The sequence below is a fragment of the Pelobates fuscus genome, chromosome 3, assembly GCF_036172605.1.
Source record: "Pelobates fuscus isolate aPelFus1 chromosome 3, aPelFus1.pri, whole genome shotgun sequence".
Lineage (NCBI taxonomy): Eukaryota > Metazoa > Chordata > Amphibia > Anura > Pelobatidae > Pelobates > Pelobates fuscus.
The window spans coordinates 175,580,589-175,600,730 of record NC_086319.1 but is presented as its reverse complement, the minus strand read 5'-3'; the positions used below and the strand labels follow the sequence as shown (position 1 = coordinate 175,600,730).

Sequence of the window (20,142 nt, the reverse complement as noted above, 5' to 3'; positions counted from 1 at the left end):
TTCCCCAGGACTTGACCCCTGGGTATCACTAACTGTTAACTGTCCGAAGTAGATGTGAAACACGTTCAGTTTTATTATTCATGGGGTATGTCTTTCTCCCCCCTTCTTCGTGCATATTTTATTCATTTTCACTGCGTTTCAGCAGTCTGTATTGCATGTTGTGTGTAAAATATGCCCATGTGTGCTTTGGTTCTAAGTGAATGACACATGCTACCACCAAGTGGGCTGAGCAGGGATTGGGAGTTGAAAATATTATACAGTATTATCACTGCACAGTTCTGAAGAACTTTCAAAGCCTGTGATATAATAGCTGAGTAACTATTGCTTGTTGCTCATTTTACAGACATTAAACATAGGTTGTTGATTGAGCAGTGAACTAATGATGATAATAACAAGGTTCATAAAACAAAACAAAACAAGACTTTATTTTAACTCATGACCCATAAAGACAAGTAGACATTCTATACACGCCACCTAGTGGTCATTCCATATAACCCTTATTGCACATGCTCAATATTACTCACTGTCACTGCATCAGCCAATCAGCGCTCGCCTAGGTTTTGGGCGGAATTAGGGCACATGGAAGGCTCGTAAACCGGAAATGCGTCATCAACCAGCGCTGGTTAACTCATTGTGTAGTGTGATATCTTGAATCCGGGCGTTTCCAGGTATTTTCTACCTTTTTCCCCCTCATTTGCATGAAATATATTGTAGCAAGTGAGGTATAATGTCATTTTATTCCGCTTTACCCGTTTAAAAAAATAAGGTCTGGAATCACCACCCTTTATAATGCAGATTAATAGCGTTTTACAGAAATAGCAAACTAATGAAAGGATGTCCCTGGCCAGTGCAGTGTTAGTACAGTCTGTGGGTCCACATGTTAAGAATCATTCATGTGCATTATGGAGGTTTTACATTTTGTAACATCAAAGATGATGTTCTTACTGGTAGGCTAAGAGGGTATTTATTAGAAGTATATATAAATATTGTAGAAGGATGGAATTCCAGGCTGAAGCACAGTAATTACCAAGCTGCACACAAGAATAGTGAGAATTGCCAAGAATTTAAAGGGATATAATGGGCATTAAAATAATTTTAGCTTAACCCCTTAAGGACACATGACATGTCTGACATGTCATGATTCCCTTTTATTCCAGACGTTTGGTCCTTAAGGGGTTAAAGAAGATGTTCTGGTGTACAGATCATACCCCAGCAGTCTCACTGCTCAATTCTGGCACATCACAAAAAAAAAACTTGCCAAAACAGCTGAATTAGGAAAACTCTTTAACCCCTTAAGGACACATGACATGTGTGACATGTCATGATTCCCTTTTATTCCAGAAGTTTGGTCCTTAAGGGGTTAACCCCTTAAGTACTGAGCCAAATGTAAACGTTTCGATCGAAATTAAACGTGATCAAATCTTGGAATTTGACTATATGTCTGTTCATCCGTAATTCACCTCTTTCATATTAAGTGCACCCACACCTATCATTTTAGTCAGGAGAAATAGGGCTTTCATTTTACATAATTTATTAAGCTATGGAACATTATTTAATATGAATAAAATATAATAAAAAGTGAGAAATTAAGAAATTGTGTTTTTTTTCTGCATGACATTTGAACTGCGTATGTCATAATAATGTTTTTTTTTTTACTGCAATAAAATACACATAATTGTATTCATCGCTGTTTCACGTGTAAAACAGTACCACCTATGTACAGGTTTTATGGTGTTTTGGGAAGTTACTGGGTCAAATTTAGCATGTTAAATTTTTCAGTTTTTTTCACATTAAAATTCACCAGATTGGTTATGTTGCATACCATTTGCAATGTGTTTGTGACTAAATGGCTACCAAAAAAAGACTGAACATAACACATGTGCAATACCTTGTGTTGTCTACTTTATAATTTCAGTGTGAAAAAACTGAAACACAAGCCTTATATTTGACTCTGTAACTTTTGAAAACACCATAAAACATGTACATGAGGGTACTGTAATACTCAGGAGACTTCACTGAACACAGATATCAGTGTTTCAAAACCGTAAAACGTATATCACAAAAATTATAGCGTCAGTGTTGGTGCCGTTTGTGTGTGAAAAATGCAAAAAACTTCACTTTCGCGGATGATATCGTTGTAATACATTTTACTGTTTGTAAACATTAATATTTGTGCTCAGCAAAGTCTCCGGAGTAAAACAGGTTTTATGGTGTCTTGGAAAGTTACAGGGCTAAATATAGTGCTAGCAAATTAAATTCTCTGGACTTTCTGGCTGGGTTATTAATTAATAAAATGGCTTAATCATGTAAAAGAATTACATAAATATATATGTAGAATTAAAATATATATATATATACACAGATGAAAAGAGTGCACTCGAAAGGTCTTCTTAAAGATATAAACAATTTATTGTGCCAAACTTCAAAGACATACAAGTCGACGTTTCAGTCCTCGTGGGACTTTTTTCAAGACAATGAAAGGCGGAAAAAAAGTGATTTAAATATACCTTACAGGTGATTTGATTGGAGAGTAGGTTATATGAAAGAGAGGCTGTGTAAACGTGAAAGTGATTACTCAACTTTGAAATAGGGATTAACCCCTTAAGTGCCTAATAGAAAGGCCTGGAGGTGAGTGTGGTTACGGCCAAAAGTCTAATAATCTGCACTCGCAGACATATTAAAATTCAAGGATAAGAAATATCGAAGCCACCTTAGATTGACTAAGTGTTTAAGACTCTATTTGAATATTTAAACAAATTTGTTAAACAAAGTTAAACAATACCTTACGATTGCTACATTTTTAAATTTTTAAACAATAGCATAAGGTGGCTAAGTTTTTACATTGGAATTCCAAGTGCCAAGTGGTTGCAGACCTAATTATAGACACATTGTAGAAAAAAACTTCAAAGTATATTTGAATAACCCTAGGGATACTATGTATATACTTACTTAATTGTATTACAAACTAACGGCCATACAGTCTATGGAATATAACAGGAGCATCTATAAGCTAACATACCCAGCTAAATAAAAATTAATATATAATTAATATATAATTGATTTAACAAAAAGTCTCATGAGTTAATCACCAATAATGGTTTTTCTGTGACCTTTAGTACAGATATGTATCCATTACTATTATTTACGAAACTGTGGCTTCTTTATCTTTTCGGGATGAAGCAGCTGAGTGGGTTGATTTCATTAAGTCCCCCCGGGGACAAAGTTCCTAATGTGAAGATCCAAAAGGCTTCTCTTTGAAGAAGTAGGACATCTCTGTCACCCCCCCTGTTCGGGGCCGGAACATGTTCAATGCCCATAAATTTCAATGTGGGCAGTGTATGCCCTATTTCCAGAAAATGTTTGGCTATGGGGGTGGTTGCTGTGCCGCTAGATAACGCAGTCCTGATGGTAGATCTGTGTCCCCTCATGCGCTCCCTGAGGTCATTAGACGTTTTGCCGATGTACATAAGTCCACATGGGCAGGTGATGCGATAGATTACGTGTGTAGTGGTGCACGTGATCCTTTGCCGTATCCTGTATTCTTTACCTGAGCGAGGGTGGTAAAACGCTTTACCCGGGGTCATACTATTGCAAGCCATGCACTTCAAACAACGATAACAGCCTGGACTTTGAACAGACTGATGCGCCATAGATGTATCTGTATGAACCAGATAATCTCTCAGGTTCCTGTTTCTCCTATAACTAATCATAGGGGTATTCTGGAATATCGTCGGTAGTGTCTTGTCTTTTTTAAGAACCTCCCAGTTGTGTCTTATTTTCTGGGACATCTCGCCCGATAGTGAATGGAACGTTTGGGGGAAGATCATTCTATTTTGGTTGCTTTTAATTTTAGGGCCATCAGTGTAGTTTTTGAGTGCTTTTGAATATGCACTCTCCAGCATCTGTCTTGGATATCCACGTTGTGAAAATTTTTCAAACATTTCTTGTACCTGGTTTGCTGCTTTTATAGAATCAGAGTTGTTCCTCAGTATTCTCATAAATTGAGATACCGGTAAAGATTTTATGAGATTGGGTGGGTGGTGACTGCTGGCGTGTAGTAACGTATTGCGGTCAGTTTCCTTTGCAAATAAAGTATACCCCAGCTTGTTATTTTCTATAAAGATACGAAGATCCAGGAAGTCGATTTGTTTGTTGTTAATTTGATGGGTAAGTCTTACTGGTGAATCCAATTGATTCAGTGACCCTATCATGTCATGTAGACTTTGTTCCTCACCCGTCCATATGATGAACACGTCATCGATATATCTCAGGTATTTCAGAATATGATGACCATATTTTTGGAGAATGTGTACCTGTTCATATGCATGCATGAATGCATTAGCATACATGGGTGCCATAGGGGCACCCATCGATGTCCCGGATATTTGTATGTAGAATGCTTTTTCAAATCGAAAATAATTGAGTGTAAGACATAATTCCAATAATTCAAGTATATATTCAATCGGGGGCTCTATACGTTCTTGGTACTGTGTTAGTACTTGGCGCATCGCCTGGATTCCCTCCTCGTGGGGAATTATGGTGTATAAACTGCTTACGTCAATGGCTGCTAAGAAAACTCCTTGTGGGGGGAGTTCTATGGAATTTAAGGCTGCTATGACTTGCGCCGAGTCTTTCACATAGGTAGGTAGTGACATTACCGTTTTTTTAAATTTTGTGTCTAACCATTTCCCTATGGGTTCTAACAATCCCCCGATCGCCGATACTATCGGTCGTCCTGGTGGGCGCTCCAGGTTTTTGTGAACCTTAGGCACTGTGTATATGATCGGGCACCGAGGGTGGGTTTCAAATAAGTACTCATATTCCGTAGTGGTGAGGAAACCTGCTTCTAAACCCCTTTGCAGTGTCTGTTGAACAACTTTACTGAATTCATAGGTGGGATCTATTAGCGTGTATTCATAGACTCTGGTATCTTTTAGTTGTTTAAGGATTTCCTCCTTATAGTCGTCGTATTGTTGGACGACTATAGCGCCCCCCTTGTCCGCTGGACGTATGGTAATGGACATATCCTTAGCCAGGCTGTTTAAGGCTTCTCTTTCATCTTTTGATAAATTCGGGCGTCTTTGGTTCCGGGTAGTTGTAACCTTCATTGTATCACATTTTAACATTTGTGAAAATGTTTTTAATGTAGGGTTTAAGTTGGAGGGGTCAAATGTGCTTCTCATTTTAAACTTTTCGCTGTTCTCCTCAATTTGATGTTGTTGATTAGAATTTTTAAAGAAATCTGCTAAACGGAGTTTTCTGTTAAATTGAAATTGCTCAATTTCCCATTGGAATTTGTTAATATTAGCAGTCGGAACAAATGAAAGTCCTTTATTTAGAAGCATAATTTCTGTAGTGGTGAGGTTTCTAGCGGATAGATTAATGATAGGGTTAACTAGCGTCTCCTTGGCGGTCGTCCCCTGTGTCCAGTGCCTTTTCCCTTTCTGTCCCCTCCTGGTGTAGTTTTGATGTTTGGGGGGCGCTCTGTGCCTTGGTGGTTCCCACTTGTTGTTTCTCTCACCAGGCCAAGTCCCGGTTCTAAAAAAGACGTATTATATGATGCTGTGGTATTAGAGTAAGCCCCCTCTCTTTGCGAATCCTTGTAATCAGAGTCAGATGCCGACTCTCCAGAGGTAAAGTCGACAGTAGATGCAATGGGTTTTCTAATCCTAGGCTTGTAGGTTCTATATGCGGGTCTGGTGTTATCTCCTGATAGCCACCTGTATACTCTATGCTCTGAGTAATCTGCTTGTACTTTGGTAAGTTTTTCTCTTTTAAACCTGACCAAATCGTTTTTATATTGTTTCAGGTCTTCTGTTAGTTTCTGAATCAATGTGTCACAGTTGGGTGCTGTAATAGTAGTTGTATGCAATACTTCATAGTTTGAGATTTTAAATTTAGTGATTTTTAGTTCACGACCTACCTCCTCGATCACCACCAGCATCAGGTCCAGGGAACACTTGTTTAGTATACCAATCCACTTCCGACACACTTCAGGGTTGTTTCTTCCAATAGTTGGAAAGTTTTTGATCCGAAAACCTCTAGGGATTTTTTTCATGCGGTAATAGTCGGATAAGTAGGTGGCATGTAGTTCGAGATCAATTTGTCTTTGTTTAAGTTTAAGCAAATTTCTAATGACGTCCCGAGGTTCAGTAGATACTGGTAGGTCCGAGTCCGTTTGCGGCCACAAAATCGCCGCGGCTTCTGCTTCTGTGTATTGCAGCACCTCTGCGTGGTCTGCATACGCTCCGGCTCTAGTCAGGAATTCCTCCATAAATCAAATCCTTGAAAACGATATGACTCTCCTGGGTCTGGTGCGTGGATTGAGCCCTGGCTTGACGAGCTCTCCGTAATCAATACAAACTGCAAATGTCCCGCACTCAATGTACCGGTCTTGTGCTTGCCTCGGTGCTGCCTCAGCCTTCAATATATACAGATGAAAAGAGTGCACTCGAAAGGTCTTCTTAAAGATATAAACAATTTATTGTGCCAAACTTTAAAGACATTTATATATTAATTATGTATTAATTTTTATTTAGCTGGGTATGTTAGCTTATAGATGCTCCTGTTATATTCCATAGACTGTATGGCCGTTAGTTTGTAATACAATTAAGTAAGTATATACATAGTATCCCTAGGGTTATTCAAATATACTTTGAAGTTTTTTTCTACAATGTGTCTATAATTAGGTCTGCAACCACTTGGCACTTGGAATTCCAATGTAAAAACGTAGCCACCTTATGCTATTGTTTAAAAATTTAAAAATGTAGCAATCGTAAGGTATTGTTTAACTTTGTTTAACAAATTTGTTTAAATATTCAAATAGAGTCTTAAACACTTAGTCAATCTAAGGTGGCTTCGATATTTCTTATCCTTGAATTTTAATATGTCTGCGAGTGCAGATTATTAGACTTTTGGCCGTAACCACACTCACCTCCAGGCCTTTCTATTAGGCACTTAAGGGGTTAATCCCTATTTCAAAGTTGAGTAATCACTTTCACGTTTACACAGCCTCTCTTTCATATAACCTACTCTCCAATCAAATCACCTGTAAGGTATATTTAAATCACTTTTTTTCCGCCTTTCATTGTCTTGAAAAAAGTCCCACGAGGACTGAAACGTCGACTTGTATGTCTTTGAAGTTTGGCACAATAAATTGTTTATATCTTTAAGAAGACCTTTCGAGTGCACTCTTTTCATCTGTATATATTGAAGGCTGAGGCAGCACCGAGGCAAGCACAAGACCGGTACATTGAGTGCGGGACATTTGCAGTTTATATATATATATATATATATATATATATATATATATATATATATATATATATATATATATATATATATTGATATCAAAATACAGTTAGAACGAAATTACACACACACATATATATATATATATATATATATATACACATATATATATTATTTTTTTAGTTTTATTTTTCATTTCTAACTTATTTATATATATATTTATATCAAAATACAGTTAGAACGAAATTACACACACATATATATATATATATATATATATATATATATACTTAGATCATATAATATATATGATCTAAGTATATATTGTTTTATTTTACTTTGTTTTAACTTTATTTCAGGCAGCAGGGGGACTACCTGTCATTCCAGGCATTGCCCCTGCTGGCACTGCTATGGACGGCTATTCCGTCAATGTGATCATAGCACGCCCACCGTCCCTAAGGGGTTAAGTCAGTTTTGTTTTCATTTTGGAGGAGGAGGTGGAGAATAAGTTAAAGCAGAGGGAAATTGGCACTGGAATAAGTTGAAAGTAAAAATTATTTTTAACCCTTTATTTGGCTGGGAGAGAGGGGAGTTCAGAGGAAAACTTTTGTGTTAGGAATACAGTTTTATATTTCTAAAACTAAGGTGTTCCTTTGAGGTCAAAATAACTGAACTGGAAAATTCTCAGTCAGCTATGCTTATAGCTATGCTTATAGTTTGGCTACTTTGGCCTTCAATTTAAAGTTCACTTTGAATTCCCTACAATTCTCACTTTAGGGAATAACCCTGTTAATTATTATTATTATTATTATTATGATATTTATAGAGCGTCATCAAATTCCGCAGCGCTTTACAATGGGTGGACGAACAGACATGTAGTTGTAACCAGACGAGTTGGACACACAGGAACAGAGGGGTTGAGGGCCCTTCTCCATGAGCTTACATGCTAGAGGGAGTGGGGTAAAATGACACAAAAAGGTAAAGATAGTATTAGACTAGTGACAGTTGCAGAAGAGGAATCAGTTGGGAGCTATTAACAGTTTAATTGATACGCTTTTATGAAGAAGTGGGTTTTTAACGATTTTTTTGAAGGAGTGGAGACTAGGTGAGCATCTAACGGAGGAGGGAAGCGAGTTCCACAGGAACGGTGCAACCCTCGAGAAATCTTGAAGGCGAGCATCAGAAGTGGGAGTACGGACAGAAGATAGACGTAAGTCTTCAGCAGATCGTAAGGGCCTAGACGGGACATATTTGTGTATAAGGGAGGATAGATAGGTGGAAGCAGCATTATGTAGAGATTTGAAAGCAAGAACCAGAATTTTAAATTGAGCTCTATATTTTATAGCAAGCCAATGTAGGGACTGACAGAAGGGTGAGGCATGGGAGGTGCGGGCGGACAGGAAGGTGAGCCTCGCTGCCGCATTCATTATGGACTGTAACGGCTCAAGTTGGGAGCACGTAAGACCACTGAGAAGCGGATTACAGTAGTCAAGGCGAGAAAGGACAGTGGAATGGACCAACACCGTAGTCGCATCTGGCATGAAGTAGGGGCGGATGCGCGCAATGTTTTTGAGATGGAAATGACAGGATTTGGCGATAGATTGAACATGAGGCTTGAAGGAGAGGTTGGAGTCAAAGAGAACACCTAGGCAGCGAGCCTGCATGGTGGAGCTGATGGTAGCACCATTGACTTGGAGGGAGACAGACACAGGAGTAACAACACTTGAGGGAGGAAAGACCAGAATTTCAGTTTTGGTCAAGTTTAGTTTTAGGAAGTGGGCAGCCATCCAGTTAGAAACAGCAGAGAGGCAGTCAGAGACACTAGTCAAGAGGGACGGGGAGAGATCAGGAGAGGACAGGTAGATTTGCGTGTCATCTGCATAGAAATTATATTAGAAGCCAAAGGAGCTAATGAGTTTACCAAGGGAGGCAGTATAGATGGAGAACAGTAGGGGACCAAGGACTGAACCTTGGGGGACACCAACAGAGACGAGTTGGGGAGAAGAAGCAGAGCCAGAGAAAGAAACACTGAAAGAGCGCTGGGAGAGGTAGGAGGAGCACCAGGAGAGAGCAATATCTTGTAGACCAATATTGCTGAGGATGAGAAGAAGCTGTTGATGATCAACAGTGTCAAAAGCCGCAGACAGGTCAAGGAGAATTAGGATAGAGTAGTGACCATGAGATTTTGCAGCGAGTAGATCATTGGATACTTTGGTCAGTGCCGTTTCCACAGAGTGCTTAGCGCGGAAACCAGACTGAAGCGGGTCTAGCAGAGAGTTGGACTCGAGGAAGTCTGCAATCTCGCATACACAATTCTCTCAAGGATCTTGGATGCAAAAGGCAGTAGCGAGATAGGACGATAGTTGGATGGGGAGTTAGGGTCAAGATTGGGCTTCTTTAGAATTGGGGTTACAGTTGCATGTTTGAAGGGCAATGGAAATATACCAGAGGAGAGAGAGAGATTGAGAATTTTAGTGAGAGGTGGAGAAAGAGAAGAAGACAGAGTACGGATGAGATGCGAGGGAATTGGATCTAGGGAGCAGGTGGTGGGGCGGGAGGACTGGAGCAGAGCATAAACCTCTTCCAATGTAGCGGTTGTGAATGAACATAGAACAGCAGAGGGAGTGAAGTTAGGGGAAGTATTGCAAGGGGGAGGAGAAAGATGAGATTTCTTCTCTGATTGTAGAGATCTTGTCAGTGAAGTGAGTTGCAAAGTCTGAGGCGGTCAAGTTAGTAGGTGGAGTTCGCGGGAGAGTGTGGTTATGAGGGTATTGAAGTAATTAACTTTTGCAGAGGAAAGAGCCAAGCTGTATGAGCTCAGCATAAATTTATAGTAGAGAAAGTCAGATGCACAGTGAGAAAAAGGAAAAGTGTTGGTCAAAGTACAGTGAGAGAAAAAAATATTTGGTCCCCTGCTGACTTTGAATGTTTGCCCACTATTAAAGAAATGATCAGCCTATAGTTTTAATGGTAGGTGTATTTTAACAGTGAGAGACAGAATAACCAAAAAATAAAATCCATAAATAAAATAAATAAAAACGTATATCAAAAACAGTTATAAATGTATTTTCACGTCAATTAGTGAAATAAGTATTTGACCCCTTCGACTTAGTACTTGGTGGCAAAACCCTTGTTGGCAATCACAGAGGTCAGACGTTTCTTGTAGTTAGCCACCAGGTTTGAACACGTCAGGAGGGATTTGGTCCCACTCCTTTTTGCAGATCCTCTCCAAGTCAATAAAGGACCACTATAGTGCCAGGAAAACAAACTCGTTTTCCTGGCACTATAGTGCCCTGTGGGTTCCCCCACCCTCAGGATCCCATTCCTGCCAGGCTGTAGGGGGAGGAAGGGGGCTAAACACTTACCTATCTCCAGCGCCAGGCTCCCTCGGCGCTGGGGATTCTCCTTCGGTCGCCATTGGCTGAATGCGCATGCGCGGCAAGAGCCGCGCGCGTATTCAGCCAGTCCATAGGAAAGCATTCTCAATGCTTTCCTATGGACGCTGGCGTCTTCTCACTGTGAAAATCACATTGAGAAGCGCCTCTAGCGGCCCTTCAGTGAGACAGCCACTAGAGGCTGGATTAACCCATATGTAAACATAGCATTTTCTCTGAAACTGCTATGTTTACAGCAGGCAGGGTTAATCCTAGATGGACCTGGCACCCAGGCCACTTCATTGAGCTGAAGTGGTCTGGGTGCCTAAAGTGGTCCTTTAACCCCTTAAGGACCAAACTTCTGGAATAAAAGGGAATCATGACATGTCACACATGTCATGTGTCCTTAAGGGGTTAAGGTTTTTCGAGGCTGACGTTTGGCAACTTGAACCTTCAGCTCCCTCCACAGATTTTCTATGGTATGAAGGTCTGGAGACTAGCTAGACCACTCCAGGACCCTAATGTACTTCTTCTTGAGCCACTCCTTTGTTGCCTTGGCTATGTGTTTTGGGTCATTGTCATGCTGGAATACCCATTCACAACCCATTTTCAATGCCCTGGCTGAGGGAAGGAGGTTCTCACCCCGTCCATCGTCCCTTTGATGCGGTGCAGTTGTCCTGTCCACTTAGCAGAAAAACACCCCCAAAGCATAATGTTTCCACCGCCACGTGTGACGATAGGGATGGTGTTCTTGGGGTCATATGCAGCATTCCTCCTTCTCCCCCAAACAAGGCGAGTTGAGTTGATGCCAAAGAGATCAATTTTGGTCTCATCTGACCGCAACACTTTCAATCACTTCTCCTCTGAATCATTCAGATGTTCATTGGCAAACTTCAGACGGGCCTGTACATGTGCTTTCTTGAGCAGGGGGACCTTGCTGGTGCTACAGGATTTCAGTCCTTCACGTAGTGTGTTACCAAATGTTTTCTTGGTGACTATGGTCCCAGCTGCCTTGAGATCAATAACAAGATCCGTCCGTGCTTTCTCACCGTTCTCATGATCATTGAAACTCCACGAGGTGAGATCTTGCATGGAGCACCAGACCGAGGGAGACTGACAGTTATTTTGTGTTTCTTCCATTTGCAAATAATCGCACCAACTGTTGTTCAACTTCTCACCAAGCTGCTTGGCGATGGTCTTGTAGCCCATTCCAGCCTTGTGTAGGTCTACAATCTTGTCCCTGGCATCCTTGGACAGCTCTTGGTCTGGGCCATGGTGGAGAGTTTGGAATCTGATTGATTGTGGACAAATGTCTTTTATACAGGTAACGAGCTGAGATTAGGAGCACTCCCTTTAACCCCTTAAGGACACATGACGTGTGACATGTCATGATTCCCTTTTATTCCAAAAGTTTGGTCCTTAACCCCTTAAGGACAGAGCTTCAGAAGCTTGACTTACGCTTAATGACACAAGCAATTTTCGCATTTTCTTGCTGTTTGCGTTCAACTGCAATTTGCATCTCTCTCATTTATTGCACCGGCACATATTATATACTGTTTTTTAAAGGACAGAAAGGGCTTTAATTTGATATAACATATATATATATATAAATGCTTACTTATTATAAAAAAAATACAGAAAAATGCAAAAAAAATGAAAAATATTGGGTTTTTTTACAGTTTTTGCAATAATAATGTGTGCATAATTAGTGCAGGTTAAGGAAAGTAATTAAAAATAAATTCATTTATTTGTTCTGATTTACAGAATATATAATGTGTCTGGGATTTTAAGTTTTTTTTGGTAGTTACAGGTCACAAAGCACAAGGAGTAAAATAAAATTTTAATGTGGAGCGATTTTAGAATTTGGTATGTTTGTCTTGTAAGCCTAATAGCCATAAAAGAAAACAAAATTGCCACACAAAAGTATATATTTATATAAAGTAGACACCACAGGCTATTTCCCTAAGGTTGTTTTGACACTTTCTACGTAGCCATTTTACCGCCAACCTCTGCTAAATATTGGAGTAAAATTGTGTTTTTTGGGGGTTTTCGCACACAAACTTATAACAAAGAACTTCTCAAATGTATTTTGTAAAGTTGGTGTGTGCTATTCCTGTACAAAGTTTTATTATGTGTTCAGTTACTTCTGCTGAGTACAACGGTACCCCCATTGTATGTCGTTGGCACTATTTCGTGAAGTTACAGTGCCATATAGGAGACCTATCCATTTCAGTATTCACAGTAGAATTTTGAGAGACGGATTTAATGAGCCTATGTGTCCATTTGGGGTATTATAACAGTTTGACTGTTCAAAAAAAACCCACAAAGGCCTACCATTTGTAAAAGTAGACACTCCAGGGTATCTCATAAGGTGCATATTGTGCCTTAACATGCCCCCATTATTTCACCAATATATGCCAAAGTATGTGGTAAAAAATAATTTTGTGCGTTTTTTACATATGGATTGCATTTTTGCTAGGCATTGTGTATATTTCACATGTGCCACTAAGTTCAAACCCCCCAAATTATGCTCAGCTAAGTCTTCTGAGTAAAATGACACCCCCATTGTATGTCTTTGGCACTATTTCGTGAAGCTACAGTGCCATATAGGAGACCTATCCATTTCAGTATTCACAGTAGAATTTTGAGAGACGGATTTAATGAGCCTATGTGTCCATTTGGGGTATTATAACAGTTTGACTGTTCAAAAAAAACCCACAAAGGCCTACCATTTGTAAAAGTAGACACTCCAGGGTATCTCATAAGGTGCATATTGTGCCTTAACATGCCCCCATTATTTCACCAATATATGCCAAAGTATGTGGTAAAAAATAATTTTGTGCGTTTTTTACATATGGATTGCATTTTTGCTAGGCATTGTGTATATTTCACATGTGCCACTAAGTTCAAACCCCCCAAATTATGCTCAGCTAAGTCTTCTGAGTAAAATGACACCCCCATTGTATGTCTTTGGCACTATTTCGTGAATCTACAGTGCCATATAAGAGACCTATCCATTTCAGTATTCACAGTAGAATTTTGAGAGACGGATTTAATGAGCCTATGTGTCCATTTGGGGTATTATAACAGTTTGACTGTTCAAAAAAAAACCACAAAGGCCTACCATTTGTAAAAGTAGACACTCCAGGGTATCTCATAAGGTGCATATTGTGCCTTAACATGCCCCCATTATTTCACCAATATATGCCAAAGTATGTGGTAAAAAATAATTTTGTGCGTTTTTTACATATGGATTGCATTTTTGCTAGGCATTGTGTATATTTCACATGTGCCACTAAGTTCAAACCCCCCAAATTATGCTCAGCTAAGTCTTCTGAGTAAAATGACACCCCCATTGTATGTCTTTGGCACTATTTCGTGAAGCTACAGTGCCATATAAGAGACCTATTCATTTCAGTATTCACAGTAGAATTTTGAGAGACGGATTTAATGAGCCTATGTGTCCATTTGGGGTATTATAACAGTTTGACTGTTCAAAAAAAAACCCACAAAGGCCTACCATTTGTAAAAGTAGACACTCCAGGGTATCTCATAAGGTGCATATTGTGCCTTAACATGCCCCCATTTTTTAACCAATAGATGCCAAAGTATGTGGTATAAAATTATTTTGTGCGTTTTTTACATATGGATTGCATTTTTACTGGGCATTTTGTATATTTCACATGTGCCACTAAGTTCATACCCCCCAAATTATGTTCAGCTAAGTCTTCTGAGTAAAATGACACCCCCATTGTATGTCTTTGGCACTATTTTGTGAAGCTACAGTGCCATATAGGAGACCAAGCCATATCAGTTTTTACCGAACTTTGAATTTTGACGCTGGGCCTATGTGCAATTTCCAAGCATCTTAGCAGGTTTTAAATTTAAACTACCCCACAAAGGCCTACCATTTCTTAAAGTAGACACCCCAGGGTATTTCAAAAGGTATATTCTAAACCTTAGTGTAGGATCATTTTTTTGTTAGTTTGTACCAAGTCTCGTTGCAATTAGCATTTTTGTCTGCCTTTTTGACACACACTTGGAGATGTTATTGTATATTTTGCTATCCTTATGTGTGCTGTGGCAGTATAACACCTAATATGTTGCTCAGCTATGTCATCTTAGTGCAACAATACCCACATGTGTACCTTTTTCATGGTTATGCGGATGTTGAAGGGGCACATTGGAGACCATGTCATATGAGTTTTTACCAAACTTTGAATTTTGACGCTCGGCCCATGTGCAATTTCCAAGCATCTTAGCAGGTTTTAAGTTCAAACTACCCCACAAAGGCCTACCATTTCTTAAAGTAGACACCCCAGGGCATTTCAAAAGGCATATTTTAAACCTTAGCGCAGGATCATTTTTTTGTTAGTTTGTACCAAGTCTAGTTACAATTAGCATTTTTTCTGCCTTTTTGACACACACTTGGAGATGTTACTGTATATTTTGTAATCCTTATGTGTGCTATGGCAGTAGAACACCTAATATGTTGCTCAGCTATGTCCTCTTAGTGCAGCAATACCCCCATGTGTACCCTTTTTGGGGATATGTGGATGTTGAAGGGGCACATTGGAGACCAAGCCATATCAGTTTTTACCGAACTTTGAATTTTGACGCTCTGCCCATGTGCAATTTCCAAGCATCTTAGCAGGTTTTAAGTTCAAACTACCCCACAAAGGCCTACCATTTCTTAAAGTAGACACCCCAGGGCATTTCAAAAGGCATATTTTAAACCTTAGCGTAGAATCATTTCTTTGTTAGTTTGTACCAAGTCTAGTTGCAATTAGCATTTTTTTCTGCCTTTTTGACACACACTTGGAGATGTTACTGTATATTTTGCAATCCTTATGTGTGCTATGGCAGTATAACACCTAATATGTTGCTCAGCTATGTCCTCTTAGTGCAACAATGTGTCACGGGCAACGCTGTCACGGATTCCAAAACACAGACAGACCACAAAGAGAGAGAACACAGAGAGAGAAACTTGTAATACCGGTCCTTAGAATGGCCGGGCTATACAAGCAGAGAATAGTCAAGGTACAAGCCGAAGTCAAAGGGGTAAAGAGAAACGGAACAACGATAGGACAAGCCGAGGTCAAGGATCAGAGAAGACAGGATAAACGGGAGACAAAGCCAAGATTTGGTAACCAGACAGTTGACTATTCGGCCTGGGTGTGGAAAACTTTAAAACAATGGCCAATACATAGGCCGGGCTGAGAGGGGCAATCAGGACAGTAATAGCTTGTCTCAACTCTTACGCCCCTCTTGTAACACACCCTGCACCTTTTCTGGGGGTTTTGTTTTTTAGGGGTTGGTGGAATCTTAAAGCAGAAGTGACCTGCCTCCATTCTTCTGCTAGGCTCCACTGATGGTCCCCCTCTGTGGCACTCAAGTAACCCAGAAATGAGCTGAAATTTAAATGAAAGGAATGTGCATTTCAGCTCAGCATTTGCCTTTTTAAAAATAATAAAGGCATTGTGGACTGCCGTCTGCATTATATATATGCCCACTTTTTTGTACCATGCCCTGGTTTTGCGCATGATTAGATACGGCTGCATTAGTTGATCGGATAGATCAACTCCCCCCATGTGCCGATTATATTGCTGAATGCAGACTGGCACCCGTTTATGTTCCTCTCTGCCACGAACTGCGACCCTGCGAGTGTTTTCCCCATGGATCGTAGTTAGGATGAAAACCTCCTTTTTATCGCGGTACTTGAGTGCCAGCAGTTCATTCTGGCAGAGAGCTGCTGTTTCCCCCTTTTTTAATTTTTTTTCTGCTAGAGCCTTTGGGAAACCTGTGCGACTCTTCCTGATAGTGCCACAGGCCACGGTCTCAAAACAGTACAGCATTTGTAAGAGTGGGATGCTGTTATAAAAGTTATCGATGTATAAGTGATAACCTTTGTTGAGTAATGGCATTATTAAGTCCCAGACAATTTTCCCACTTGTCCCTACTGTATCTGGGCAACCTGGGGGATCAAGGTGGCTATCCCTTCCTTCGTATACACGGAAGGTGTATACATAGCCACTGCCACTTTCACATAATTTATAGAATTTTATCCCATACCGGGATCTTTTGGATGGGATGTATTGTCTAAATCCCAGTCTTCCCTTATATTTCATGAGGGACTCATCAATTGAAATTTGTTTTTTGGGGGTGTAAATAGTGGCAAATTTTTCATTTAAGTGGGTAATTAGAGGGCGTATTTTATAAAGAATGTCATACTGCGGATGACCTTTTGGGGGGCACTTCATATTGTCATTAAAATGCATAAAACGCAGTATGTCCTCATATCTCTCCCTATGCATAGTCTGGGAAAAAATGGGGGTATTAAAAATAGGATTTTTAGTCCAGTACATTCTAATTGTGGGCTTTTTAACTACCCCCATTAACATGGTCAGTGCCCAGAATTGTTTAATTTCTGGCACACTGGTTGGGTACCATCTCTCTGTCCTGGCGATTCGGGAGTCTTGGTTGCGTGCAAGATATTGCTCCGCATACAGATTCGTCTGGGTAACTACCTCCCCAAAAAAATCATCCCCCAAAAACAGCTCCATACAATCCAGCGCATTATAGCCAGACAGGTCAGCCTGTATGCCAGGATTGGCAGTGAACACTGGGATGTCTGGCGAAAAATGATTAGGGGGTACCCAGTCATCTGCGCCATATTGAACATTAGGGGAATCAGCGATTTCCTCTGATGTTACTGCACTATCTGGCACATAGTCCCTGTCCCCTGCGTCACTCCCTGCGTCACTCTCTGAGGCAGTGTCGGTCGCCTCTGAGTCGGCGGCTAACAGGGCATAAGCCTCCTCTGCGCTATACTTTCGCAACATTTTTAATACAGTTAACACAGCTAAGAAAACTTTAACTAAATAACTAAACTTTTTTTTTTTTTTTTTTTTAACCCCTAACTAAATTCCCCAAATTACCACTAAATTCCACCCACCAACTAACTAAATCACAAATTAATAAAATAAAAGAATAAAATTTAACCCCTTAGGGTTACAAAAAAAATAAAATTTAACCCTTAAGTGTAAAAAAAAAAATAGATCACAGTAAAGTACTGTGACCTGTATATTGATCACTGCTAGCAGTGATCAAGCAGCAGGGAAAGGGTTAATATTTTTTTTTAAGGAAGGGGAAAGGGATTAGGAACTTTTTAAAGATATTCACTATTCTTCTGGAACACAATGTTGCAACGATCCATCTCTCTCCACTTCACAAACCCACACGAGGTGGAGGGAGGCGGATCAGATATCCCAGCAGTATTGTGACCGCTGTGACTGGCTGTTACAGCGATCACATGTGCTGGGACATCGCGATTTGCTGTTGCTGGTCTGCCCCTGACTCAGAGGGACCCAGCAACAGCGTTAACCCCGCGATCGCCGGCACTGCGCGATCGCGGCGTTAATTTTACCGCGTGACGGACGAGGTCCGTCACCCGTCGTTAAGGCCATCCCCAGGATGACGGACCTCGTCCGTCACCCGTCGTGAAGGGGTTAAGGGGTTAAGCTTGTTACCTGTATAAAAGAAACCTGGGGGGCAGAAATCTTGCTGAATGATAGGGGATCAAGTATTTATTTCACTCATTGACATGCAAATCAATTCATAACTTTTTTGACATCAGTTTTTCTGGATTTTTTTTAATTTTTATTCTGCCTCTCCTGGTTAAAATACACCTACCATTAAAATTCTAGACTGATCATTTCTATGTCAGTGGGCAAACGTGCAAAATCAGCAGGGAGTCAAATACTTTTTTCCCTCACTGTAGCTGACCTGGAAATTTTTTCCCTCTCAGCTGAAACTCTGAGCTTGGCTAGTTTAGCCCAAATGTTGTTAGTCCAGGGTTCAGATTTTAGTAAATAACCCCCATTGTATCTATTTAGGTGTTTAATAGATCTTTGAATCAAAGTGGCCCCATGTGTTGTATCTGTTTGACCATATTAACATATCTGTGCAAATATTTACACTTTTTAATTTACTTTTTTGCAGGTTTTTCTTTTATTTTCAACATGGGGGAACCCCAGCAAGTGAGCGCTTTACCTCTACCTCCCATGCAGTATATTAAAGAATACACAGATGAGAACATTCGTAAGGGTTTGGCCCCCAAGCCACCACTGCCTGCTAAGGAAAGCTACATGATGTTTGGCAACCAATTTCTGTGTGATGACCTTATTATCAGACCTTTGGAAAGTCAAAGCATTGAACGTCTCCATCCATTACAGTTTGACCACAAGAAAGAGTTGAGGAAACTTAATATGTCTATATTGGTAAACTTTCTAGATCTTCTGGAAATTCTGATACGTAGTCCTGGAAGTATCAGACGAGAGGAGAAACTGGAGGACATGAAGTTACTATTTGTTCATATGCACCATCTAATTAATGAATACCGTCCACACCAGGCCCGTGAGACCCTGAGAGTAATGATGGAAGTGCAGAAACGTCAGAGGCTGGAGACTGCAGAAAGGTTTCAGAAGCATCTGGAACGAGTTGTAGAGGTGATCCAGAACTGTTTGGCCACATTGCCTGATGATCTTCCGCTTCCAGATGGAATAGCTAATGTAAAGACTGAACAAATGGAGGTAGAGGAAGAGTGCATGGATCAGAGTGAAGGGACACAAGAGGCGACCACTGTTTCAAAAGCTGACAAAGATGCATCCATGTGTGTTCTCATCGACAAAATGACTTAAAATATCAGCAACTTATGCCTTGCATTCGCATAATACTCAGAAGTGTACAGAATATTTTTTTTTCTTGTTTCTCTCTCTGAGTGAGCTATTTTCCTATGTAATTATTTGTTTTCTTTCAAGTGTAAAAAGGTCCTGCCACAATATGGAAACATGACTGCTCTATGTACCGGATATGAATATGCCAGAACTTTTTTGTAAATATTTTTTTTTCTTTTCCCACAGTATGTAATCTATATCTTTAGTCAATTGACAGACTAGATTTATTTAGCTGTCTAACTTTTAACAGATTGTGTCATCAAATTCTTATATGGTACACACACTACTTTAAATAAATGCAAAGACCAAAACATGCCGTGTATAAGCTTTCGCAAGGGTAAAGATTTTCAGAACAAACCATTTACAGATATTGCTCATCCCCTGTCAGTCAGTTCATATCAGTAATTGAGTGACCGTGTAGAGCAGGAGAATCCTAAACTGTTATCTTGCTATCTGTAACAACAATTACAGCTTAGGTGGTGGTGTTTTTTGTTGTTTTTGTTTTCTTTATGGAAGACAAAACCATATGAACTGTTCAGCCTACCTTGTCTTAGCCAAAAAAAATGCATCTGAAAACTGTCTAATTTTCTTTAATGTTTGTTTTTGGTTTTATAAGTAAACCTGTTGGCATCTGAACTGTTGTGTTTTTCTTTTTATACTCGATGGTTAAACATCTTGCTGGACACTTGTACACTCTGTAATGCATAAAGTGTTAACAGTTTGATTTCTTACCTTGGGTGCGCTGATCACGTCCGCTCTGGAGAGCGCACTGTACTGGTGAC

The 20,142-nt window shown here is 40.0% G+C and overlaps 1 protein-coding gene across 1 annotated transcript; it reads left to right on the top strand.

The window, feature by feature from the left end:
* Positions 1–596: 596 nt before the first annotated feature.
* On the top strand, positions 597–19,918 carry MED7 (mediator complex subunit 7). The gene is made up of 2 exons (XM_063445346.1): positions 597–668; positions 18,627–19,918. Exon 2 carries the CDS (start codon positions 18,647–18,649, stop codon positions 19,322–19,324), a length of 678 nt encoding a protein of 225 aa, XP_063301416.1. The 5' UTR covers positions 597–668; positions 18,627–18,646; the 3' UTR covers positions 19,325–19,918.
* Positions 19,919–20,142: the final 224 nt, after the last annotated feature.

Bases quoted from the DNA above. Each gene is read 5' to 3' on its own strand.
- MED7 (XM_063445346.1), top strand. From the start codon at position 18,647: ATGGGGGAACCCCAGCAAGTGAGCGCTTTACCTCTACCTCCCATGCAG.